At 47.9% G+C, this 27508-nt stretch overlaps 1 protein-coding gene across 4 annotated transcripts; it reads right to left on the reverse strand.

Annotated features, from left to right (window-relative positions):
* Positions 1-419: 419 nt before the first annotated feature.
* Positions 420-27497, reverse strand: LOC118787970 (ubiquitin carboxyl-terminal hydrolase 10-like). 4 transcript variants are annotated; one of them, XM_036543761.1, is made up of 15 exons: positions 27240-27497; positions 18966-19034; positions 18578-18623; positions 18108-18167; positions 15579-16916; positions 13177-13268; positions 12800-12909; positions 12071-12129; positions 11873-11976; positions 9760-9859; positions 9241-9421; positions 7313-7478; positions 6145-6289; positions 4313-4378; positions 420-747 (listed from the first exon to the last, which is right to left on the reverse strand). In XM_036543761.1, the coding sequence occupies exons 1-15, from the start codon at positions 27258-27260 to the stop codon at positions 560-562; spliced, it is 2745 nt and encodes a 914-aa protein (XP_036399654.1). In that variant the 5' UTR covers positions 27261-27497; the 3' UTR covers positions 420-559. The 4 variants fall into 4 exon arrangements, with proteins under 4 accessions (XP_036399654.1, XP_036399653.1, XP_036399657.1 ...); XM_036543760.1 differs by having other exon boundaries at positions 11852-11976; XM_036543764.1 differs by lacking the exon at positions 18108-18167.
* Between the last annotated feature and the right edge of the window lie 11 nt (positions 27498-27508).

Consider the following 27508-nt stretch of genomic DNA (forward strand, 5'->3'; position numbering starts at 1 on the left):
TTGATTTTTCTCTGCCGTTTTGTTTGAAATAAAAAAAAAAAGAATAAACAAAACAAAAAACAAAACAAATTAGAAACTTTCCAGCAGTCCCACAACTGTTAGCCTCCTCCGTTCAAGTCTCTCTGAAGTCAATCCAATGTTCCCAGTTTATATGAGGCTGGGGATACAGAAATGAGACTCCGTTCCTGGCTGTCCTTCAGCCTCCCCCTGCATTCGAACAGTCTTTTCTCTCAGCATTTAAAAAAAAAAGAAAAAAAGGAAAAAAAAAGAAAAAAAAAACCCAGCAGCACTGCACAGACAAAAGAGGAAGCCAACTCAGTTCAAGTCTTTAGCAACAATTTTTTTTTTGTCTTTTTTCTTCTTCCAAAAAAGATAAAAGGATAAAGGCGTTGTTGGGAAAGCTGGCTCACTGGAAAAGCAAAGGGGGCGGGGCAGGGGGACAGGGGCGGGGCTGTGGTGTGGGGGGGGCGGGGTAAAGGGCAGGGGGACAGGAAGAGGAAAACCTTGCAAGAGAAGGAGTTGGGCAGTGTTCTTGTTGAGAAGGTGGTGAGTGTTGTCTCTACAGCAGGTCGACGCGGCGGTAGTACAGCAGGTAGGCGGTGCGCTCCGCGGTCTGCTTCATCACATGGTACTGGCTGATGACCTTCACCGCCTGGTCGTCAATGCGCAGCCACCCGTTCAGACCAATATGGAAGACGTCCGTGGTGTAATGGCCGCCGGTAGCGCTGTTCCCATGGTGATACACAACTGCGGGGAGGGAGGGAGGGAGGGAGACGAAAGGGATAGAAGTGAGTCAGAAACACTGGAAATCTCAAGACAGTTCAACCGCCACTTCCTTCACACGTTTCAGGTCGGGGTGGGGCTGACCAGCCCTTAGAAGGGAGGTTTGGATTACCCTCAAAGTCTTCCTCCTGTTGTGTACACCCGCTTAGCGTCCTTAATTCTGAGAATGTGACTGGTTTACGAAGAGCAGGATGACCAATTGAGACCGTAGCCCACAAGAAGCAAAGCACAGGTTAGCCCTGATGGAGGATATTCAGTCGAGAGAGGACCTGCACCGTCTCTGAAGCCCAATCGAGCTCACCACGGCCTTCAGAGGGGCCCCTTGTTTGGGGAAACAAACTGTTTGGCCTCGGGCAGATGGGAGAGTAAGGAGCCCTGCGGGGCAGTGTTGATGCTGGGCCACAAGACCCTGCAGTCAGCATATTACGCATCAACAGCCTTTTTTACTGTGGGGAACAGCGGATGAAAAAGCACATCCTTTCACCTGACTGAAGCCAGTCCTCCAGGAGAGGCAGTACAATAAGCCATTTTTAATGAACGATATACAAAAAAAAAAAAAAAAAACAAATGCACTTGCTGCCAAATTACTCAATATTCAATGCCCCCATGGGGCTCCAAGGGGCTTTTCCATCTAGTTTGCCCAAGTTTGGAAATCAGATTTAAGCAGGTTGGTTTTTCCACCCCTGTCATTACTTTTCTGTTTTTATTTTTCAGCAACTCAGTGTTGGGTTAGGTGGGGGGGAAAAAAGAACAGTTTAACAATTACCTCTCTCAAGTTAAGAGCAAACTGCAATGTAACAGGGTAGAATTCATGTCTGGGCTTGTATCACCCTCTTGGACTTAAGTAAAAAAAAAAAAAATTATGTATTCTAACTGTATGTGGTCAAGGCAGTAACCTCACTGGCAATACCGAAGTGCAAAACTGGGAGGGGGGAATCAAGTTTTGCAGCCCAGTTTTTTCCGGACAAACACAGCACCCCCCCCGGAGGCAGAATGAGGTGAAACTCGATTTACAAATTTAAAAATCTGGCAAAGTTCCATCAAGTGTAAACATTTCCTATCACAGTACTAATCCCGCCCACCATCAGGATTGGCCAATGATTTTTCTTTGACAGGATGGCAGATAATCTACTGGACAAAGGTACATAATCATTCTGCACGCAAAAAAAAAAAAAAAATCTGATTTACAGGAAGCAATATTTATCTTTGACCCATCCTGAGATCAGCCAACTAATATACATACCTAAACTCACTGTATACACACTTGTAACTTGCTAGAATTGTAAAATACCCGTTCTCTTGGCTGCCTATGCCCTGAACCCTGAGGCAGCAGCAGGGTTAAGAGTGGAGCTATGCACACTAATACTATGCTTTCTTAGCTTTGCATTTTTTTAAAAACAGAACTGGAAAGAGGACTCCGTTACCTAGCTCGCTATTTAGTAAACTTGTGAGAGGTTGCATACATCAGCGAAATCAGAGAGGCAAGGACGAACATGCTGCAAAACTTTGATTTGTGTTAGAAACAGGGAAGCAACAAAGTGGCTTGTTAGCATTTGCTATGATGCATTAGCCAAACTGTGTCACTGTATAAAAGTGACTCATGAGAATCTGATAAAACTACATATTTCTGAAGGACCAAAACCTGTTTTTTTTGCACATTACACACCTTTTTGTTTGCACAGAAAATGCATTTATCCAGAGTGATCTGCACACTTAATTTCTGCATGTTACCCATTTAATTATGCTGCTGGATAATTGCTAAGGCAATCCAGGCTAAGAACCTTGCCCAAGGGCACAGCACCAGTGCTCCAAGCTGGGATTCAAACTGGCAACCTCTGGGTTATGAGCCCCTCTCCCTAAGACCATGCCACACTACTGCCAAAAGCAATTTAAAAGGAGGAGGAGACTTCGCTGAAAAGGATCAAGCATTACAGGAATTCCCCTTCACTCATTCACATTACATTTCTAAGAAAGTTATGCAAGGACACAAGCCCTCCACAAACCACAAAAACATGGCTCATCTGTTCGCAGATCCAATGTGGAGCGCTGTCCACATCTGTTCTGAATGAATGCTAAATACTCCAAATCCAAAACCCTGGCATCAAACAGACGTTATCTTCACGAGAAGCCTAAGGCCAATGAACCATGCTAGCATTTGTTACCTTGCAAACTTCAATGGTGACTAGGGTTTGAGCAGAGCCCAAAGCTTCAGGCTCTGTAATTCAAAGGTTTTATTTTTACTGACATAATACCCCCATCGTCCACATAATGTGACACGTGTATCACAGGGTTCTCAAAAGACATCTGCAACTGTACATGGACAGTTTATGCAACTGGAATAAAGAAAAAAACTCCCACTGCAATCCATGGCACTGAGCGTTAAAGTTCCTAGCGATGAAATGCATAAAACCCGAGTCTTTCCATTTAGCTGGGGGAAATAAAGGGGAAGGACTGTGGAAGCATCTACTGTTGAGCCAACACCCACATGTGCCATGTAACGGGTGGCGAAGAAACAACTATGGCCAGCTTTCATTGCGTCTGTCTCCGGGACCAGACGGCCAAGAGCTGGCCCTCAGACAATACTCCGGGAGGGAAAAAAATTCACCATATTGTTATAGCTACCATGGCCAAGGGTAACCATCCCGGCTACTCAGACAACCAAATGTGTCTTTTTTGCCTCTGAAGCAAAAATAAACCAGTGACGCTAACTTACTCTGGTTTCTGGAGGTGAAAAAGGGACCGTGTTTGGAACTGGGGGAGGGGTTTCACTGAGACACATGGTCTGGTTCTTCATCTTCACTGAGGGGGTGCTACACAATTCGCCCATGTCTGGAGGCAGTGCCAAGCAGTGCCTAACCCCCTCTTGCTCCATTCACCCAATTCCAGCAGTTCCCCACACCGGGACTGTCGTACTAATTGAGAATGCCACAGCCATGGTCACACTGGGCCCGGTTCTGAGGCAGTTAACGATTAATCATTGACCATCATTGTCCTTTTGGGTCAGAGGTCAGTGCACTTACATTTCAACCTTGCTGAAATAGACCCAACAGTGCTCGCACCCAGGAACTGTCTGGGTGAATACTTTCTTGGTTTTCTTTTTTTTTTTTTTTTAATCATGAAATTATTCCACCTTCTGCATTGCAGTGATGTCTATACAATTCACTTTAGCCCTCTAATTCTCTTGGCATTGACTTATGGAAAGAGAGGTCCCTGCACAGCATTTCAATATGTCATCTTCGTGGTGTGTGGGAGAACATAATTTATCTTACAGTTACAAGCCCTTTCCAGACATGGACGCCAAGAGATTTCAAAGGCCCAGATAATAAATACATCTATTGCTTGGCTGTGGTACTCCTGCTGGTGAAAGTGATTACAAGAAAAGAAAGGTGACAGGGACAGTACACAAATCAGGAGTGAAGCTTTGTATATTGTGTATCACTAATGTAATCTGGATAGGACAGGAGACAGCAGGCATGGAAAACTATAGAAAGAGGCCGTGTTGAATCCTGAGAACATTAAAATGACATACCTGCAAAGAGCCTGTAGGTTCTTTGGCCTTTGAAAATTTTACTCCTCACCCCTGGAGACAGGAGATCTGAAAAGAAACCAACAACAAACACACATGACTAGTGTTACACAAAAGTACAACTTCACACTCCAGTGACGTCCATTACTTTTATTTGGTCTGTTCCAAGAAAACAAACCACCCACTTACCAAAAAGCAAAAGAGAAAAAAAAAAGAAACTAAATATTTTTAGCAATTGTTAAACAAAATCCAGATTGCATGTTGTAGTGCAATCCAAGTAGGCTAAAATGCTGGCAGGCCATCTCTGCTCCTAAACAAAGTAAGCTGTTGCAGCGCTTGAAACACAGCGGAAAACCAAACACAGCGGACCCGATTTCCAACCGTGAGGGGCGACGGCTTGTTTCCATTCTGCCCATTTGGGTCCCAGGACTGTTGTTGTGGGGGAAGGCTTGGAAGAATTCTCCTTTCAGGGCTGCTACACTGACGCTGGGCGCACGCAGTTGTCCAAGATGCTACACATATTTCTGCAGAAAGACGAGCCATTTGGCGGGAAAACGGGATGCCGGCGGTGAAGGTGGAGGTGCCGCCGGGGGGGAGGGGCTCTCTCTACAAATATTTGCATCAGCGTCCGGCCTGTGATTGGCTGGGATGGTAAACAGGACAGTGGTGTAAACCCGGCCGGCTGTCTGGGGGCCCGAAGAGGTGCAGAAACGCGAAGGTGCGAGGGTGAAGTCGATTGTTTTGATGGGAGAGCTCGGGTCAGTGAGAGAGGGTGTGTAAAACGCTCTGCACGGCTGGGGTGGTTGCCTCCCCAAATACACAAACCCCATCCATAGCCACAAAACAAAACGGCTACTTGACTGGAGTGAGATGGTGGATGGCTGAGCTGCACTCTGTATTTACGTTATGAACTGAGAAGACAGCTTTTATTCTTTCAAATGAAACCTCAGTTAGACACAGCAACACCTACATTCTACAGGCTCTCCCTTTGGTGCATGCTTGGTACAAGCAAACAAAGACTTTCCCTTGAGTTTATTTTATAAATACTACTGAACTGAATCTGGTGAAGTTTAGACAGGAGTTCAAGCTCCTACAGGTAAAAAATGAGTAGTAAGGAAATTAGTAATATGTAAATAAACAATCATTGTTGACAGGTTTAAAGAAACAGATTTATCCTTAATTTGACAAAGTAATTGGACAAAAAACATTTATTCTTGACGCAACCTGCCAATGGATACTTTGCAAAGTGTGCAATTCCCTTTCAGTGTGTCCGTGTGCCCCCTTCCCCTGAATTATGCAATCGAATTACAATCCCACTTCTACCGTTCATGCAAAGTCGTGCCATCAAGCATGAGCTGCATCTGTTGTGCCACCGTGTTGCACATTCACGAATGGATAACTCCTGCCGCACTGATGTTCCGAGCAGATCAGTTCAGACCAGACCCAGATAAAGATGGACGGGGGGGGGGGGGACCAGATCTAACCCAGTCATTGCCTGTATCACATCTGCACACATGTGGATAACAGTGCAAATTCCGCACTCCAGATCTCTGGGGTTCCGTCCTCTCAACCCAACATCAGTCACTGATTGGCTAGAAACTTAATCTGTCAGAGCATGAATGTATTCTGCTACATTGTTTGTGTCAAAGATACGTTTAAGGATTCCAATCCTTTATGATGAAAGCAGGCACTGTTTTAACAGTATCTCAGGAGCAAAGTACTAAGACATAAACTAGACCTGAAATTAAAGGGTGTCAGATCCAGAGCCATTTTGTCAGTGGAGGCTGAGCATCTGTTGGCCGCGCCCTTGGTGACGGGCACACAGGGACATGTACCTTTGCTGATTTCCAGGTCTACGGGGTAATCAATATTCTTGATCAGCTTCTGACACCCTCCGGTCTTCTCAAAGACAAATCTCTTGAGGTGAAGCACCAGCACGGGCGGGAGCTCTTCGAGAGTGACTCTGCGGCTGATCTCGATCTGAAAAGAAAAAGAAAGTCAAACCTGACACTGCCGCCCCCACACCCCAGTCAAACGCTCCGTCACACAATGTACCAACTTCAAGGAGCTCCCTCTTAAGCATGCCGGTTGGTTCTATTAAACAGGGACTGTTCTGAAAGCAGGACAGTCTGAACTGTGATAGCAAAGGGAGAACACGATGCCACAGCGGTTCACTTGCTGAATCACTGATGAATCAACGGTGCTGTAATGTCAACAGTGCGAGCTCTTAAAAGCGCCTTTTAAAAAGCCAACATTATACAAATCTGCTCCCCACCTATCAGCAGGTTCTCTGGTTCCATAGCCATCTTCCCACAAAACGGATGACAGACATCATAAAAACAATCGTGTGCTAAGAGCCCCATAGTACAGCTGCCCTACACATGTCCCCATAAATATATATATATATTTTTTTTTTGATCAAGATATCAGATCCACTGCAGACTGAAGCACCAGAGTTACATTTTTGGCTCAAAAGAGGGGAGTGTTTTCCTCGGCGCAGCCAGAGTACAAGTTCTACAAACAATGGTACAGTGTCCACATCCACAAATGGGTCTCTCAGGGGGTGAGGTTAGTTCTCGCGGTGTGGCCCAGAGAGAAGACAATCCATCAGACATCCCGACCACTTCAACCAAACATGGGGCCCTTTAGGGAAAACTGCTGTGTACAGTGCTTTAACACAGAGGAGTGAAGGGGGGGGGGACCAATTTACAAACAAACCCATTGTCTGAACATTCACAAAATTCACATCTAAACACCACAAACGTTTCATGGATGGATCTGACAAGGCCGAGGGGAAACGATTGTTTCTTTTCTTCAAACTCTTCTGGACTTTCACTACGACAACAAAGAGGCAACCGCACATTTGAAACAGACAAAAACAAAAACTAAGGTTCCAGAAGGACCCTGAGAAGACAGCCATAGCACATGGACCCCCACAATAATCGCACCGCCGCCCCCCCCCCCCCGGGTCTTGTCGGGTAAGGTCCCGTGCTGGCCGCTCACCTCCTGCTTGGTTTTGGTGGTGTACCCCTGAACGGACTCCCGCGCCACAAGGGCCTCCAGCGCCTCCTGGACAGTGCGGATCTTCTCCGATTGGATGTCCAGCTGCAGGGTGAAGAAGGGCTGCAGCGTGGCCGACTCCTTGGAGCTGTGCTGGTACACCACCGACCTGCGGGGCAAGCCGGTCAGGGTCAGGGTCAGGGTCACAACCTTTAACCTTTACACTCACACGCGCACACACACAGGCAGTGGGGCCACGGTCCATTACATTACATCGTCATTTAGAGGATGATCTTATCCAGAGCAACTTACATAGGTTAGAGCTCTTACATGGATATTTACTGAGGCAATTCTGGGTTAAGTACCTTGCCCAGGTGTACAAAAGCAGTGCCCCAGCGAGGACTCGAACCAGCAACCTTTCAGCAATAAGCCCTGCTCCTTCCCACTATGCTAGACTACAGTCTATAGTGGTCCCAGTCAGGGCTTTGCCTGTCTCAGGCATCCAACACCTGGTCTGGGGAAACACACAGACCCCATGAATCCTTACTTTGGATACCACCTTGATCATTTCAGACTACATCAGCCACAAGGCTGGAGACTTTTCTGTTACTATCAGACTTATGCTCCAAGGGATTACAATGAACTCTGGGTCTGACTGTGGTTACAAAGATTTGACAACTACATATTGCGTGACCTATAAGGCATTCCACAGTATCCGTGCACAGTTCTTTCCCCAGTCTTCCCCTTTCATCAAGAATAAGAACAGGTTTAAAATGATCAAAAGTGGTGAAATGTGAAAAAACCCAACACTCAGATTATTATCTCCAGACAGGCTGACGAGCCGGGCAGCCAGCGCAGGCTGAATGATTCACTGTGTTGTCCGCGCACAGCCCCGCAGTACCTCAGACTGAAGCACGACCTTCAGCAACTTTCTACTTTAAGGGATCCCACTTGCAAAGCACTTTCATCCAATTCTGATTTCATAAATATCCCAAGGGCGATTTGTAAGCAATCGTGCGGTGCGTGTACTGTGTGCATGTGTGTGCCTGTGCCAAGGTGGGGGGGGGGGGGGGGGGGGGGACTGCAACCTCAAAGAGAGGGCTGAATTTCTGCACCGTACTTCAGTTCAGCTTTTACTATTCGGGCTTGTTTACGTTCGCTCTTGCCCTGCCCCCCGCTCGGCCGGTCACACGTACCCCTGGGGGGGTTCTGGAGGGGGCGCTGAGGAGCAGAGCTCCACAGGCAGCCGGTGGCACTGACATGGCCCCAGCTGCGGCAGCAGGCGCTCGGGGGAAGGCCGGATAAAGACGGCACTATGCTCCCCCGGCTCTGGTGTCATTGCAGGCTCCGGACTGCCAGCGTAAAGAGGAGTAAGGTCAGCTGTGCAGCTCCGCTAAGGAAAATAAGCCGAGGGAAACGAAGGAGAAAGCCCGGCTCGGAGGGACTCCGTGCGCTTTCAGGTATACGTGAAGGCAGGTGTCTTAAAGAAAACACTTGCGATGGGCAGAAGAGAGTGTCATCCCCCCTCCCATACGCACGCACACACACACACAGAGAAAGACATGCACACACACACACACGCACGCACAGAGACACACACGCACGCACGCACGCACGCACACACACACACACACACAGACACGCGCCCACACACACGCACACACAGAGACACAGACAGCCCCCTGGTGTGCTTCCCCTATAAGCTTTGTGATTTCCAAAATGGATGGTGCTACTGTGTGCTGTCAGCCACTGCTGACTGGACTGACCCAAGCGAGGTTGCGGCCCCCAGCAAAATTCAGTGATTGGTTGAAATCACTGAGTCAGCGACAGTACATGATGGCGCCACCCATTCTGAAGTCACAAAGCCCCACTCTTTTATAACTATGTATCTTTACACAAGCCAGTGACCATTTTTTCCCCCCACACCGTACCTGATGTGTCCTCCAAATATGTCAGTGATGGGGGTGCGGACGAAGTCTGCTTGTCTGGTGACGGAGGTCTTGTTTCGGGGGCCGACCTGTTCCCATTCGTCATCGCTGCCGTCGTCCTCCTTCTCACCCGCGTCCTCCTCGGCGCCTGGCTGGGGCTCGGGTCCGTTTAGTGTGGAGGCCTCTGCTCGCAAAACACGAAAAGGTCACTTCAGTGCAGACAGTCTGGCAGATAGACATTCCAACAGGAAAAATAAATCACATCTCTTTTGGAAGATACTCTTCCCTTTTGATATATGGATCAGCAAAGCAAGCACTGTACCGGGACAGCAGTTAGTACTCTTAGAAGCTCTCTTTTGCCACCTAGTGGTCAAACAAAGATACTGCCTCCACTCTGAGGGAGCTGCTCACCAAGTGAGCTGCAACATTCTTGGCAGTGACAAAACTCAGAACAAAGCCGTTCGTATGAACACAGTGAAAATGGATATATTAACACATGTATAACTTCTCTGTAGTGCTTACTCTCGTCCTGCGGGGAGATGAGCTTCTTCAGCGCCAGCATTTCCTCGTGCAGTCCGTTGAGGATGAATCCCAGGTACTCCTCGGCGTCCTCCTGCCGGCCCTGGGAACAGCCAACGGGCACCCAGATTAGAGCCTGCTGCCGAGGCAGAGCCCACCAGTGTCCCATCAGCCCTCTGGCCACAACGCTGGCCAATCAGCCATCAGAACACTAAGAGAAACCTCTCTTCAGCTGCTCCAACCACTGCAATGCCACCATGGAGTTCCAACTACTTCAAGTGCTGCTGACCGCCCCCAACACACACAGAGCACTGAAATTTTTTGGCCAAAGTCTACACGGGCCTACACCGTGACACTCTGCCAACAAACTGGTGAGGCAGCTGGCTGAATTTTTGCTCATTTGCTCACTATGCGGGATGATAACCGTAGACGGCTGCGGTTTCAGTTCCGTTTAGAGGAGAACGGAGCAGATTGTTGGGACTGCTGCTGCAGGTACATGGACATGACACAGCTTGGGATACCGGCGTTTATTCTCTAGTGTCAACTGCTGATGATACGCAAACACCGCTATGCAGGCTAGCTGGGGGTAACGCTCTGTTCCACAGAGGAAAAACACGCTTACTCCCGCTGGGCCCGCTGGAGCTCAGGGTGAAACCACCATCATACATTTGGTTTTGGCTGACATACTGTCAGAGTAGGGCTGCTGACCTACAGCTACAGCAGATCAGAGGTCAGAGGGGCTGATCAGAGTTGAATTCCTGCATATTCTTGCAAAGGGGCTTCTTGAGGGTTCATGGGTGACACGTTTAACTCAAGAGCCCAAGTTCATAAACGAAACTCGTTTATTCTGCGTGCATGCGTAAACATTTCAAGTAGCATATTAGCACTAAAAGTATGACGGTTTGAACAGCATTCTCACCAGTTCTGTATAGCAAAGCACAATTACAGAAGCTATCTGCATAAGAGAACAGCTGTCTTCAAGAACTTGTTAGCCATGAATTTACAGGGTTCAGAATTAGCCAACACTGCTAAGACAGGCATGCCATCAATGAACAAATCCAACAAAACCACAACAGGGAAGAAAATGACTGACAGTATAATTCTGTGGAGAGACATGCATTTATTTAGCTGTTCAACAAGGAGCAGATGCTGGTGTTGGAAGAAAATAGCAAGAGCAATAAAGAGATGTTTGCATGCAGATACGGGACAAACGGCAAACTGCACACGCATAACACACTAAGTGTAGGTTATAAATTACACAGCTCCCTGTAACATTAGCCATGATCCAGATCTCTTTCAAGGACCTCTGATCTACAGCTCTTTGGCTGGCTCTACAAACCTTTGTATGGGGTATTGATAATCTCACTATGTTAAATTAAGAAAATGAATTAAAAGGCTATAAAACAGAAACAAAAAAAAACTAACTCTGATAAACAGTCGATAACTTGTTAACAGTACAGTAAGTTTGGATAATTCTGTGCCATTAGCCTTAAGGCTGTGAGGAAAGATGTGGTATTTTTGGTAAGAAACCGCAACGGTGAGTAAGCCTGACAGATAAGTCTTGGCGTGTCTCACATGCAGGCTAATTAGGTACATCTGTCTTGGCCAGACCCATAATTCCTGCATGAATCTCACCCAGACTGAGTGTGTGTGTGTGTGTGTGTGTGTGTGTGTGTGTGTGTGTGTGTGTGTGTGTGTGTGTGTGTGTGTGGGGTAAGCTGATACAGCCTCAATCTACACACAAACGCACGGCTTCCTCAGGGACAGCGATTAGGACTGGGTGAATCACAGAGAAATGTGCGGTGTAGGGAGAGTGAGGTGGGACTGTACAGAATGTCAGATCATTCAGTGAAGTTCTACAACAAGAACGGAGACACAGTAAGGTTCTAGAACGTTGGACGAGACAGACTGGCATGGAACGGCTCAACTTCAAAGCACATTCGTAGGCAGAACAGGTCTCATGAGTAAAACACTGCAAATATTTTTTACTTTATCTGAGGAGGATCTCAGGCTACACACACTATCACACTACCCACCCCCCCATCTCCCAACACACCTACACATGCAGAAAAGCGGCTGTTCTTTGCAAACTTACGAGAGGGGCGACTTGGTTTACCTTCTCTGAGAGACTGGACCTGATGATAGTGAGAAGTCTGTAAATGTAGTTGGGTTCAAATGGAACTCCTGGTCGGATGTCTTTCATCACTTTGTCCCCGGCAGCTGTCCAGGGGGGGACAACAGGCTTGGTTCAACTTCACATTCGTGCAGACATTCAAACACGAGGACTGAGAGATGCCACAGAATAAAAGCTCACCTTGTTGTTTGGCCTTTGACGGTACAGGCATGTTGCTGAATTCATTCACAAGCCTAACACTGTAAAGGAAAAGGACACACTAAAGTTACAGCAACAGAGTTTTAAAACACAGAACCAATGCAGAGTTCTCTATGTATAACACGCATTTTAAACTACTATGTTAATCTTGGTAGTTTTCCAGTCTGAACCCCACTGCCTAATTCCAGCTGGTCCGTACGTGTTAGTGCTGCTCCTGTGCTATGTATTTTAAACTATGTCATGCCATTTTAGATGCTCTGGATAAGTGTGTCAGCTAAATACAAAATAATCACCCAGATGCCTATATGGAACAATACTGAACAGCAATCACACATACACTAACACACACACATTTACATTTATTCATTTGGCAGACGCTTTTATCCAAAGCGACTTACATAGGTTACAGTTCTTTACAAAGTTATCCATTTATACAGCTGGATATTTACTGAGGCAACTATTGGTTAAGTACCTTGCCCAAGGGTACAGCAGCAGTGTCCCAGCAGGGATCGAACCAGCAACCGTTCGGTTACGAGTCCTGCTCCTTAACCACTATGCTACACTGCTGCCTGTGCTATAAACATTCACATACTGATGTTGGGCAAAACTGTACGAGTAAAGTGCGTCGACACCTCTCCAGGGAAACCCGCAGCGTAACGCAGTGATGCGCACAGCCAGGGGGCGTCGCCTGCAGACAGCGGCGGTACTTACAAGTTGTCGATCATGGGCGTGGAGGAGCACGGCCGCTGCGTCTCACTCAGCATGGGAATGGACTTCATCAGGTGATACATGGGGGGGCAGGCAACCAGAGCCTGCAGGGTCTTTGCGCAGGGGTCAAGGGTCATATCAGCTCAGAGAGGAACAGGAGATATGCAGAATGATCAAAGCTGATATTGTGCAGAAATAGAGCTTGCATTTTTCACTCCTCTTTTTTTGGTCTGCTGTCTGGGGTGTTTTGTTTGTGCCGATTAACAATTATTAAATTATGATTAGTTCAAAAACACGTAATTACAATGTGTTTCACACCAATGCTTACAGAGGCAGGCCACAGCTGTGCCTGACGCGGGGGGGGAAAAAAAAAAGGATACAGCGTTGATATAGCACCAGTTTCCCTTGTTGATCAGTCCTCTCGGTTGCAAAGACACCGGTTTGTGAATCAGCTTCACATTCTCAATTGTTTCTGAGGATGCAAAAAAAAAAGGTTGTAATAAACTGCGTAAGTCCACAACGATGAAGAGGCATTATATGAATAAGTCTGAATAAATCCAACAGAAAGCCATTGGGGGGGGGGGGGGGGGTGGCTGTGTGCTGACATGAAGAAATGGAGAGGTGTGCACGGGCAGCCAGGTGTATCAATAACCTGCAGCACCTCAGCAATTCCAACAGTCCCGGCCTTTGCACTTCAGCTGCAGCCATCACCAAAGCTGGTAACACTCCAGATAGCTGCAGTGCGTTTGCGTGCGCCCAGAGAGAGACCTCGGAGGCTGGAACCCTCCCTTCCAGGCCTGGAATAGCATACTGAACTCGTGTTTGCCCGTGCTGCAGAGGCAAGCCAATAAACTATAAATAGCTTCCTGTTCATCGTCAGGGGTCCTTCCTAACAAGAGCAGAATCACGGAGGGGAGCCCTGGCAACGCGAGGCGCCGCTCATGTAAATCGGCCCTCTTACACTGTACAGACACACACGGCCACATGATGAATTATTCACCGCCAGAGCTACACTTTTAAAACGGCATGTTTATCTAGGCAGCCCGACGTTTAATAGCTAACAAACTTTCAGACTGTGTTTATTCTCTGATAAATAATGCAAAGCCGAGCCGGAGAGAGCGTCGTAAGGCTGGAAAGATTCCTCCCCTTGCAGAAAAGAGGCCTGAGAAACTCAAACTGAACTCCACCTGTTATTTATGAACACCGGGATCTGATAAGCCTGCAGAGCACCGCAGAATCCCCCCTTTTTTCCTGAAGCGAGATTATCATTATCTCCCTTCCCAATGACACTTTGATCTCAGGAGGATTCAGAGGAAATGGTACTTAAAACCAGAACCTCAGACATAAGCCAAATTTCAGGAAACAAAACAGCAACATTTTTCCTTCAAGTGAAACCCTTGTAATTTTATATGTAAATTGCTACAAGGTTTATGATGTAACGCACAGATTAAATGGCCACGTAAAAATGTTGTCACTCAAATTTCAAGTCTACCTCTAGTTTTGGTAAAATAACCTAGTCACTGCTCCTGAAAAACACAATGACGGATTGTAATCTGACCGTCTTTGCAAACCTGCATTTCTTAGGGTAGATCAAATTCCAATTACTTGTGGTGCATTAAAGAAATGACACCATTTACGTTTAAATCCACTTACCCTGCCTTCCACATTCATAGCAAACCACAACTATGCACTTCAACACACACCACAGAATCACCCAACTGCCATGAGACGTGTACAGAAAGAAAACAAATCCACAGAGCTAAAAAAAAAAAAAAGAAGAAAAAAAACACTCCAGAAAGGGAGACCGATCGACCAAGATCATGTGCCAAACTCACAAAGTCAACATCCTCTTCTGGAGGTCCCCTCTTTCAGTCCGTTTACAGGGGGACTGATTCAAAACACCTGGGGCGTACTGTGGCGGAGCTGCGGCACCAGGGACACAGGGGCAGACTTTCATAACAGCACAGCAATTACGCGGCTTAGCAGATCGGTGCTTTGTGCAACTTCACGGGCTGTTTGATACATTTAATAGATGGGGACATGGGATGGGGGGGGGGGGGGTTCTCCAAATCAGAATTGTTTGGAGGCAGCTCAACCGGGCATTGCCGTGGTAACAGGCTTAATTTCCGCTCTCGCACGTCACTGGCGTAAAACGGCTTCTTTTCTTAATCGCATGCTTCCGTGGCCGAGGCGACAGGCTTCAAGCTATAAGGCTATTTAGACCGCAGTCAATGGCCCTCTTTGATGACATCATAACCATGGAGACGCATCCGGCAGAACACAGGGTGTGACCACGTTCAGCAAAGGAGTAAATCCTCAGCCAATCAGAGCAAACCTGAACGGAGAGAATGAATCTACCAACGTCAGTAAATCACAACTAATGTGTTAGCACCACCTGGTGGTCATCAAGACAATCTCTAACAACGCAGTGCGAGTTGTGTGTAACGAGTGTTCCAAGAGTGTAAAAGAAGAGTGTAAAAGAAGAGTAACAAAAAAGTCAAATTGACAAAGATACGAATGATGCTGAACAACTATCACATTCACAATATCGCTTTCAGGGCCCCTGCAGAAATGACTTTTTTACATTACAGCTTCTCTCGTCTAAATTCACCAGGTGCCACAAAGTGGATTAAAAAAAATGCCTCAACGTTGCCACCATGTGGTTGGACCACTCAGAAACAGAAACCGTTTAAACCGGAAGCAACAGCAACAGCAGTGGTATCTCCCTCCTGCAGTGCCTGGCCTGCGAAACCCTGTGCCAGCACTCTGAGGGATACACTACCTGCCAGCTTGGGGGCCATGGGGTCCTCGGACACAGGCACAGGGCCTTCCTTGGCATCTTCCGCCAGCTCTGGCGTCTGGGGCGCGGCCGGGGCCGCGGTGACGGCAGCCGGAACGTTTTTTACTTCCACGTAGGCCTGCGGGCCCCCGGGTAGGGGCTTGGAGTTGTGAAACAGGCTGGCCCAGGACTTGGGCGCGCTGGCTGCGGGGGCCCCGGGGGGAGCCGGGGGAGCGGGCGTCTGGGCCTGCTCCGCCGCGGGCTGGGCCTCAGGGTTCGGGGAGGCGGGGGCCACGGGGGGCGGCGGCCGCGACTGTGGCTCCCCGCTCTCAGAGGAGTCCTTCTGTTCGTCGGTGTCGAGCTCCGCGGGCCCGTTGGACACCCCGGCGCCCCCCCCATCCTCCTCCTCATCAGTAGTAGCAGTGGTTGGGGCCCCATCGGGCCCCGAGGGAGCGGCAGAGGGGCCGGCGGGGGCAAGGGGAGCAGCGGGTGTCGATGAGGGAGGAGGAGGAGAAGGAGGAGGAGGAGCGGAGGTTGGGCTGGGGCTGTGCCTCTCGCTCCCTCCCCCACCCCCCAGCAGTTCGGGGCCCTCCAGGCCCGGGGGCTCTGGCGGCTGCTCTGCTGTCCTGCCCCCCTCCGCCACCCCGCTGCTGTGAGAGGACGAGGAGGAGGAGGAAGAGGAGGAAGAGGAGGAGGACGACGAGGAGGCCGCGTTGTTACTGTCTGATAAAGAGGCGGCCCCGCTGGTGAAGTCCAAAGAGGACTCCTCGGGGCTCTCGCAAGTCCTCTGGTTGCCGGCGGCCGCCGTGCTCGCCGTGAGGGAGGCCGGGGTGTCGTCTCCTGGGGTACACCTGGAAACCTGGGCCCCCGGCACAGAGTCCCCGGGCATGTCCGACTCTGAGCCGAGCCCTGGGGCGCTGGGCACGTGTCCGTTCACCAGCCCCGCCCCCAGCGGTGCATCGCCGTGGGCGACAGACGAGCCGCCGCCGCTGCCGGGGCCCTCTAGGTAGTTGTAGTACCCCGGCGGCCGTTTTTTCTTCTTTTTCCGCTCTCGCTGCCCCAGGCTGCCCGGCACGCCCTCCAGATCCGGGCACGCCCGCCCGCCGTCCAGCAGAGGGAGATCCGAGTCCGGGCAGCCCACGGAGTTGAAGTCGGCGCCGTCGGGGGCGTCGGACACCTGCAGGCCCGGCAGAACCTTCTGGGAGGGCTGGCAGCCCAGGATGAACTCGGGAGCCTGGGGGTTCAGCGTGCTGGACACCCTCTGCAGGGACTCCTTCACCCGGACGGGCTCCGGGCCCATCACCTCGCCCACGCCAAACTCAATGCGCTGGTACTCGTCCCCTGCACAGGACCACAGGCGGCAGTCAGCTTTCAGGCACCCTCCTTCTCACACATACAACTGACTGAAGTGCCGCTGATTTTGGGATTTGATGCATTTGCTCAATGCATGTTCGAAATAACTCGCTACATTGAGCTGGAGGGTCTCACCAGGTTCTGTGAAGACCGCAAATGTTTGACATTCTGAATTCAAAAATGAAAGAAATCGCTCACAATTTTAACTATGCCTTCTTGGAAAGAACGCCAATTTCTCATCTTTTTCACCATAGTGAAAGGTCTTCACTAGTACAGATAGCAGTATTTTAGAGCTTACTTGAAGCCCACAGAAAGGCTAAGCATGTCACAGAAATATTTCAGCTTTTCCTCCTCTAAACATGCATCAAACTGGGGAATGCAAACTATAATTTTATAACGTTTTACTTTGTCCTGTTAAATTATATACAACAACCTGCATTCAGTGAAGACATTCAACTCGCAAGGATTTCCGGACAGGTTGTTAAATCTTACAGTACAATTTTTAAACAGTTTGTGAGAAACAGCTGCGGATGAAGATGAAGACAGAGTTAGTGAGTGCAGGGCAGATCATTCTCTGGGGAGACAGGCTGGATGCTGGGTTATACAGAAAGGGGCCCAGAAGCACGTCTCTGGTTCACCAGAAAGCCCCTACCACCTGCTACCGCTGGGAAGTACAGGAGCTGAGAAATTCGCAAAGTTAGAAAGTTTCATTCGTTTCCATAAATTAAGCCTTCCTCTGTTAGTGTTCATTAAAAATTAATTTGTTCTGGGGAAAGAAAAAAAGGTAACAATCAAGCACATACGTGTTAAAAACGCCAGACAAACAGGGAATATATTACCCACAAATACTGATGTTAGCCTTTTAACAAAAAAGATCAATGTCCCCTAAGAGAAGCAGTTCACGTACCACGATCTGTTCAGTGGTGAGGTATTAAAAAGAGAGACATTCACCCTCAATTCAACTGAAAGGAACTGCTTTTAAAAACAATATTAAAACGGGCCAGAGGAGAGAGATTTCACAGCACCTAAGCATGCAAAAGCCATACAGATCTTACAGACAAGGATGAGAGTCAGGGAAGAGTTGAGAAAGCCACCAGCTTAAACCTGGGTTTGAATTCAGCAGCAAAACAAAAAGGGGTGGGGTGGGGGGAAGGGGGGCGCTCTGGAGCCCCAACTCACCGCAAACCTGCCGTCTCATTGTTTCGGAATAGAATGGCACAGCAGAGGTGCAGTGACTTCCTAAATGATTAATACAAACCGGGATAAATGTACAAGGTAAAGAGACAGAATAAGGAAACTTAACACTTGATGGATGTACAGGGAAGGACAATGATGCTTTGCAATGCATTTTCTTGGAAAGAGGGGGAAGGGTTGGCGTGTGTGTTAAGATGATCAATACATCACAAAATGTTTAATTCTTTAAAACATTACTCAATATGATAAATTCTGAGTTTCCCTATGCAGGGAAAAAGAACTTTGTCGTGCGCGTCTTTCCTCGGAGTGAGACGCTGCTGGGTTTGGGGAAAGCACACGTGGGCCATTTCCTGTCAGGTGTCTGATTCCACAGGCTTTGATCTCAAACAGGTGAGTGCAAACGCCACTCCCTGGGATGAAGAACCCAACAGGTATTGCAACAGAGGAGCTCTTACCTGCGGACTGGTTGACAGAGGATACCTTGTCGTTGAATGGGGGAAGCTGGAAAGGATGACATCATTATTAAAATGACCATAAATATACATTTCCCTAGCACACTAACGCACCCCACAATCAACTGCTACACTGAACAGTATCATTGTTTGGTTCAACAAAACAGCTTTCAGTTGGAAATGGTACAAATATTTTTTTTTTTTTTTTTTTTTTTAAATTTTATTAATTTCCCAAGGGAGTGAACTCCTTCGGCTTTAAAAGTTGAAACTGACACTCGTTTAGAAACACAGGGCCCAATGTGACGGTGGTAAATGGGTTATGTTACGAGTCTGCGACTTTGAAATGCAAACAGGATATTAAACGAGGCTATTTTCGGGGACATTTCCTTACCTCAACATAACAGCGGGGAGTAACGAAGAACTGGTTGAACTCGTCAGGGCTGAACTCCCCAAAGATGTACTGGGGGGGGGGAAGGCAGACAAAATCATGAGCTCACCCTCATCAAAAAAAGCAAGTTGATTTGTTGCAATTTATCCAATATGATGTCTTGCTTGACCTACCCTGGCCCAGCCCACAAAAAGCAAAATCAATCCCCCAATTAAAAGTGTGCTGGCAATAAGGCTTTCACACCGCAACTTCCAGATTGTGTAATGTCTAACGTAAGCTTTCATTCGAACACGCGTGCTTCTGTTTTGAAGGACCGAGAGGGCACAAACAGCTGTTTCACAACCAGGGCAGCAGTGTGGCACATACAATAGGTGCAGGGTCAAAGGTCGCCAGCTCAGTGCCCAGGTGGGGTACTACTGTTCTACCCCTGAACCACAACAAAATTCTTCAGTAAAAATCCACCTGTACAAGTGGATGACACAAAGTACGTGTACAACTCCCTCTGGATAAGGTGTCTGTTAAGCGACTGATAATAAAGAAGAGCAACAACAAGTTGAGCAAAGCAGACTCAAAGGGTGGCCATATCTCTTTGATGTGCTTTAAAAGGCTGTCGCAGGAGACTCCCTCCCACCCAGGTGTTTCTGCATCCACAACGAGGCGGATTTCAAACGGATGCGGTGTGGACCGTGCCCACGGCGCTTATCAGCACAGATAGGCCTCAGGGCCGCACAGCGGCACCGTCTGCAGGCACACGCCAGCCCCCGCGGAACCCGGTCCTTTAAAAGGATTGCGACATCGGTCCAGGTGAAAGTAAAGGACAACTCAAAAACACGATGAGTCACGCTGCATGTGACGGGGCAGCGCGACGCGGCACCGACCCTCTTTTCCCCGCATGATCAAAGTGACTCAGCTGTTTCACCCCAGGCCTGCATGCGGGACATTGAGCAAGGAAGGTTACGTCAAAGACTCCGCGTTGCTAATATCTGTGGCATAGGTTAATGACCCAGGGAATACGTCATGAATTTGGATAAGCTCTAGAATATTCTGAATCTATTTCCCAACACTAGGCCAGAAGAAGCATCCCATCAGAAAACAAATGTAACCTGGCTTGACAGACATTGCCTCTGCATGTGTAATTATTACACACGCATGGTGTGGAGAGCTTCAATTCATACCTGACCGAGCAAATACACAGTACTTTTCAGCCTTTTCACGCACACAAACAAAAATCAACAACTTTCAAACATAAAAACTTACGTTTTACCATTTGGACAGACATCTGCAACCACACTGAAATTTGTGGAGGGAGAGAGGGGCTTCACCGGTGCAAACATGGGTTAAGATACACAATTGGTTCGAACAAGACAGTGATTGACAGTAAAGGGTTGGCTCCACCCTTTATGGGACTGACAATATCACAACCTCTCCGTATTTTAACTTCTTGTCCATGTAAAGTCTACAGGATTTGCCAATACAGTCTGACACACACTCTGGCCAGAATTCAGCTGTGACCAGCAGGTTGAAGTCTGAAAGCCTACGGGTTCAAACAGGGATTCCTACAGTTGTTCCCTTACACAACATACCTACCTCTCCTTTGCTGCTCCAGCTCAGACACGGCTATACCCAGGGCTTACAGTTTGTGTAAAACGGGACCAAGGGAGCCACGTCATCCGGAATAATCCATGATGTCACAACTTCTTTTTCTCGAGTTAAGACTTACACATGCACGGGATGGCTCAAGTCACAATATCGTGTGCTGCTTCCAGTGGACCTCCCCCAGTTCAATCCGAATCAAAACGCATCACACCGCCCCTGTATCCATACCTGTAATCACTTCACATGCAATGGACTTTGCAATGGGTCTTTACTGTCTCAAGCCCTCCGTTCAAAAGAAGAGCAAAGGAGTCAGATGCCAGGATCATTCCAGCTCCGTCTGGTCCAAGTGACAGTTTCACCTAATGACCCATCATCTTCATGCATCTTCTGAACATTCTTTGTTTTTTTGTGTATTTTTATTACTAGATTTATTGTTGTTAAATAATTGAAATATGTATATAAATTGTTAAATACTTTCTGCAGGTGAACAGAAATAATACAGGGTGTTTATATCCAATTTTAGATATTAACACAGACGGACATGCAGCTAAACACAGATACAGGCCAAATTACCATTCAAGGAGGACTAAAAGACCGTTAGCACCAGGAACATGTTCATAAGTTCCTGTCTGAGCAGCAATATGTTTCACTATTAACATGGTTGACAAAATGATAAACCACATCCCACACCATTTTATCTGAGGTCAGGGCGAGGACACAGGTTGTACAACCGTCTACAACATGACCCTTGGGTCAACCACCTTATAGCTCACTGCATCCTCAGTCAGGAGATGACATCTGCTAATCCACCCAGAAAGCCCTGGGGCAGGTGTGAAACCGGACCGACGAGCAGACCAGCTGGAAGGGGCACCGGACACTCCTCCATTTTGGCTCCAGGCCCTGGTGAAGATAACCTGCTTTTCCCCCTGCTGGCTATAATTAACTTAATCCCAGCCGCACTAACTGTGTAATTGAATGTCTCTCGCAGTTAGTGCTCAATGACAGACCTACGCGGTAGGGTAATTAGGTCTCCATTTCTACTCCTACTTTGCCGTGTTAAGAGGGAGGGGCTGTGGGTGGGGGGGGGGGGGGGCTTTGCACTAGTTGAAAAATCTAATTTTATCTGTGGGACATGGGTAATAGTTCAGGTGCTTTGCCCCCTCCCCCCTCTTCCTTGGCGAGGAGAAGCAGCAGCTGGTGAGCACTGCGCTTTCGGAGGGAGAGCCAAGGCGAGTGACGGGGGGTGAGGGCCAGCGAGGGTGCGAGATCGGCGCAGCGCGCGGCTCCGGGCAGCACAGAAAGGGTTAAATCAGCCGGCGAGCGGGGCAGATAATCCTGCCGCACGCGTTTGACCGAGGGGTCGTGCAAAAGCAGGGCGAGAGAAAAAGAAAGTGCAGCTCAAGCACATGCGGCTCTTTGGAAAACCAGAAGCCCGCACTGCTGAACCGGCACTACGACGACAAACAGCCCCCTAATCCAATGGCCTCTGGCCAGCTAATACAATCACCACAGAAAGAATCTCCCTCTGCGGCTTTCAGCGCGGCGTGCCTCGCGTACCGCACTAAGCTCCCCCTCACTGTTCGGTCGGAGGGAGGATTACAGCAAATTAGCCATCTGTATTATTTGAATATGCTCTAGTGACATGACACACTGGCCTTCTGTGAATGGATGTTACAGGGGCGGGAGTGAGGGCGGGGTCACCATTTATGGGGGGTGGGGGGGTGGGGGGGGGTAACTTGTGGGATACGTGCTGTAGCACCTCTGATAGGGTGGGAGCATGTAAAACAGTGTCATCTGAGGCAACCAGTCTCCAGAACATGTTACCAGGCCAAGAGCACGGTGTACTTCTCTGGAAATTAAACGGAATAGTACAATGAAGCCAAGAGATACAACACAGGAGAAGGAGGGGGAGGGGTGGTAAATATTGACGGGACCTGAGGGAAAGTATGTGTGTATATATATATACGTATATATTAAAAAAATAGGAACGCTAGAGATAAGCCCCAGTGGCAGTAGTTGCATCACTGGATTTTCAGGTTATAAAACCTGGCTGTTCAAACGAGTGAAACTACAAGCAATGAGGGGGTGGGGGGGTGGGGGGGTAACCTCACAGTCCCAAAACCAGTGCCACTGCTTCGTTCAGCACTGACAGCATTCCTCCAGTACTCCAGTCTCCCAGGTCCTCTCCCTCTCTGGCGTATCCTCAACATCTGAATGAAACCAACCGAAACAGCAAGTGTGGCACACTCCCAAAAATGAACACAGGCCAGCATTAAGTAAACATGATTTCTGCTCAGATGTGTCTGAACATGAGCGCTGCCCTGCACTTTAAGCTTAAATAGGAGAACTCAAGACTCCTACTCTTTTAGGACTGTACGCCGTGCGAACACATTTGAACTCACGTCAAAGACCCAGGACGGGGTCAGATGCTGACAAGGCAAGGTTGACACACGTAGCCTCGCTGTGTTCACCTGCGTCTCCACCTGGCAGAAGTTTTGTCAGGCTTTACATTACCTGCAGGTGTACCAAGGCCAGGGCTGGGCCCGGTCTCTCTAACAACCCAAACACCCGCCTGTGCAGCTGATGGAAATCATCAGTAGCATGAGGCTTATGTCTCAACAGAGGCACAACTGGAACCAAAAGTGGTTTCCAGAGCCAATGGGGTTTCCCACTGGGTTAGGCTGCTGCAGTGTGGTGTGGCGGTGAAGGACACAGACAGGTTTGAAACTGAGGTGAGGCACTGCTGACGCTGAACGGTCAGCAAGGCTCTTAACCTGAACTGCTTCAGTAAACATCAACCTATTTGGATACAACAGATAACATGTAAACTCCGAGGGAGGAGGGGTTATGCCCTGAGGCTCTGACAGCACTTCAGAGCTGATCCCGATTTGCAGCTGCAAGCTTCAATTGGCGTTGTGCAACACAACCAAATTACAGCTCAGGTTTTACCTGGAGCTCTCCATCAAAATTCCTTCAGATGTGTGAACCTGGGTGAGGTTAACCGCACTGAATTAACAGTCAAGCGATTAACAAAAACCGCAAAATTCGTGCACGAGTAAGGGACCGAAATGAAATTCACTTGACTTGGAAGACAGGCCACCCATGTGAATCAAAAGGACAGCCATTCAACATGCTCGTGCCACTTTCAGAGAGATGAATCGGACGTTTGCATTACAGAAAACACCCCCCCCACCACCCCAAACAGCCAATCAGATCATACCCTACAGTCGCCGATAACTTCAGCTCTCTTCCATCTGAGAGAGGAAGAGAGAGAGAGAGAGAGAGAGAGGGAGAGGGAGAGGGAGAGGGAGAGGGAGAGGGAGAGAGGCAGAGCAAAGTAGGTGCAGTCAGATGCATCTGCCACTACACCCCGATGGCCAAAACGACACCCCTCTAATTCAGCTGCAATCTTGTGATCCCATCTGGGCGTTTCTTCATTCTGAGAGGCCCTTCCGCCACCACCCTCATGTGACAATGACACGAACCAGCAGCACTGGCACCCCGTTAACCACAATTCAGCGCCTACACTCGCCTCCCCTCCCAGGCCTCTGTCACCAACCATTAATAGCTACCTACTACTCCAGCGGGAATCAGTGTCATGAACCTCCCCAGGCTGGTGGGCAACGCCAGCGGGACAATAATTAATCCTCTCCGGATAACACACGAAGCATCTGGAATGCTACAGATTCTTCAGCGTGTTTGGTAACTTGGTAACTTTTGTTTGGTAACTATATGAGACAGAGTCCTATACAGATCAGGGGGAGGGTGGTCATATTGCTGTAGAAACCTGAATGATATTTTTACAGTGTATTGTGCATTCCCTTAATACACATAATCAAAATAATCCTGCGATCCCAAGGGCCAAAGGTTTTGTAACTGCTTCCTGTTTCTTGTACATTGCATCCATGAACTGCAGAATTATGTGAGTCTTTCACCACTCTGTCTGTGATGTGTCAATTCTGGAGCGTTTTCTGTAACACTGGGTATTTATAGACAAGCGGTTCTTTGTGCTTGCTTTCAATTTAATTCTACTACAAAACCGAGGCCTGCTGTGTCCTGGAAATCATATTATTGACAGGTGCCAGGACGCTCCGCCACGCCAAAGAAAGGTATGCCTGGAGAATGCATTTTTTTGAATAATCAAAATTCAAATAGGTCACATGACCGTTTTGCATTTCAGGAAAAAAATTTTACTCAAATAAGATAAATGTGTTGTGAGAGATGCAGATTACCCTTACATCAGAGCCTTCCCTGCACTGTCAAAGTCCACAGAAGAAAGTGATAACCACACAACGGGAGGAACAAAAATGAGATTCAACCACACAGGCTTCTTCTCTTGTATTCTGCAAATAATTTAAACACTGTCACAAGCACAACAGCAACAAAAATTAGCTCGTCTCGACAGTGAGGGGATGGGTACTACAGCTTCAAATTTCACCTTACTTGGTGAATGTTGCGTAAGATTTCTTTCGTCTGTGCTCGAAATGATGCAAGTGGAAAAAAAGAAAAAAAACAACTTAGACGTTTTACATTCATACAAAATGAGGTATATTTGTAATGAGAATTCCATCACAACAGAACATTTTACTAAACAGCAGTGGTGAAGTTTCAAGCCTACTTCAAGCCGTCCATTCAAGCGTACTTCATGAGAAAGTTGCTTTGTTCACCTCGGAGTGCTAAAATACTGTAAGTTGCTACTGCTTAGAGATAGTGGTTCCCACAAAAACGCGTCCTTGCCACAATACCATCATATGCATTTCGCTATCAGTGTCATTATTATCGTTGTATAATGTGCATATGTTGGGGCGCATCAATAATTACAATACAAGTTAATAGGCCTGCATGTTAATCAAACTGCTTGGAATTACTGCTTGCATGCGCTAGCGGCAAGTCGCAATTCATATCAGCATCTCTGCATTTCTTGGAGAGCATTTTGTCCGCTTTGACATAACACCCACAGTGTAACAATCACTGCTCTGCCTGTCAAGCCCCATTCAGTTATAAAAAAAACGTCTTAAATTCTCCGTCAAAATAGCAACAGCGACAAAGGACTGACTTCAGTAGTTCAGGGGGAAATCGCACAAGATTCATCTAAGATATGTGGCTAGCTAATGTTACAGATTAAAGCGTGCAGTGGTCGCTACCCGTCCTAACTTGGAAGGGGGATGGGCACCAAGATCGCCATGATTCAGCTGAAATGCAGCTAAGCTAGCCATGTTTCATTTACAGAGAGGGGGTCTCAATTTCTGCAGCGCTTAACTGGATATGTGTTAAGACGTAAAAGTATGAGCTATGGCTAAGCAGAAACTCAAATTCTCAATCAGCGCTGCTCGGAGAAAACGGCAAAGCTGTCATTACCGACGCATGTGCTAGCTAGCTAGAAGCGAAACTGGCGAACACGCCTCTTTCTGTGCTCTTGGGCATGTAGCTGGCTAGCTAATGGAGATACAAACCACCGACGGCTTAGCTAGCCAAATGTCTCAACCATTCTGAAATGTCTAAAACGTAAAATTATCGGGCCGGCCTAACTCGCCACACGTTTCGCAAACAGCTACTGACTGCACCTAACGTTAGCTAGCTAGCAAGCTACGAAAGCGTAAGAGAAACTTTAAGCAGTCTATGGGCTGTTAGTTAAACCCGCTACTAAATGCAACACATATCGTGTGGCTCGCTTGCCAGCTATATATTATTGATACGACTGATATATATTATCGCTGTCTTGCACGGTAGCTCGCTAATTTACAAACATTCAAGACGGACAGCTAATCCGTCCTGTGACATTACAGTGGAGTAGTTAGCTAGCAGGCCTCTCTATCAACCTTTAAAATACAACTGGCTGAAACACGGCTAGCAAACATGCTAGCTGGCCGAGCCTTAAACTGTAACGGGTGTGCGGTACACGATATACTTTATTTAGCCACAAATATGACCCAGAGTCCCGGCCCGTTGGTTCTCCGTCCCCGCTAGGAGCCTTTTGAATGAGCCTCTCCTCGGAAAACAACACCGCCCCCATTCAACAGGCCCGATGCATGTGATAGGAAACCACTCCACCACTGGCGACTCCATCGATTCACACTTCAAATGAATTAAAATAAACGTTTCAACCGCCATCTGCACATAAGACACAATTAACTCTGCTGCTCTTGCCCCAAGTGCGACACACTGGGTCAACTTCTTACTTTGCACTTACTTATTTTTATTAGCTAGAAAGCGCGTCGGCTGTAAGCATTTGAAAATCCGCACGCGTATTAGCCAAGCCAGGCCTGTCGCAGCAGGAGCAGGTGGGCCGAGCACACAACGAATTAAATTCACACCAAACCGTCCCACGGGGGGAAAGGACACCTGTTGATATATTTCTGAGGTGCGATGTTCTGCTGCAAACGACCGATTTCTGTGCTGGTGCGATTTAAGCCGATCCGTGTTATCTGGCTGCGTGTAAATGAATGAGCGAGGCTGCTTGGGGCCTGCTCCATGCTGCTATTTCAATGGGGGAGGATACCATTAGCCAGCAGTATTAAGCATATTTCTCAATGACACAAACATTTAACGACACCAATGCTCTTCAGTTGCAACGTATAGTCACGGAAATACAATTAATAAGTAGCTGTATGCTAATAACTCATGCGGTGTAAAGTTGCTGTGAATAAGAAGAGGAGACGAGAAGAGTTTTAGGGTAGCTACCTGGTTACTGTGTGAAGCCATGCTGCTCCCGGTTAGTTTCTTTTCTTTTTTTCAATCAAAAAAAGAAAATTAACGTTCCCTTTGACGGGGGAAATGCTGGGATGTATATCTGAATTATTCCTACAAACGGACCGTCCTACTGTAACATAGTTTCCATTTTCTCGAACGCTAGACTGATAGTGTTAATAATAATTCGGTTGTGTTCTCCTTCTTGCATATCACGCCGCTTCCCCCGCCGTTGCCGCCATCTTTGTCTCGCCTTGCTTCTG

Source organism: Megalops cyprinoides, chromosome 13 (genome assembly GCF_013368585.1).
Source record: "Megalops cyprinoides isolate fMegCyp1 chromosome 13, fMegCyp1.pri, whole genome shotgun sequence".
Taxonomy (NCBI): Eukaryota; Metazoa; Chordata; class Actinopteri; order Elopiformes; family Megalopidae; genus Megalops; species Megalops cyprinoides.

What these genes read in the sequence shown, in the direction of transcription:
- LOC118787970 (XM_036543760.1), bottom strand. Translation starts at nt 27,260, where the DNA reads ATGGCTTCACACAGTAACCAG. An exon ending in CTCCCCGCTGTTATGTTGAG is followed by an intron (nt 18,624 to 18,965) that starts GTAAGGAAATGT and finishes CATCCTTTCCAG; the next exon opens with CTTCCCCCATTCAACGACAA. An exon ending in AGACCTGGAAATCAGCAAAG is followed by an intron (nt 4,379 to 6,144) that starts GTACATGTCCCT and finishes GTTTCTTTTCAG; the next exon opens with ATCTCCTGTCTCCAGGGGTG.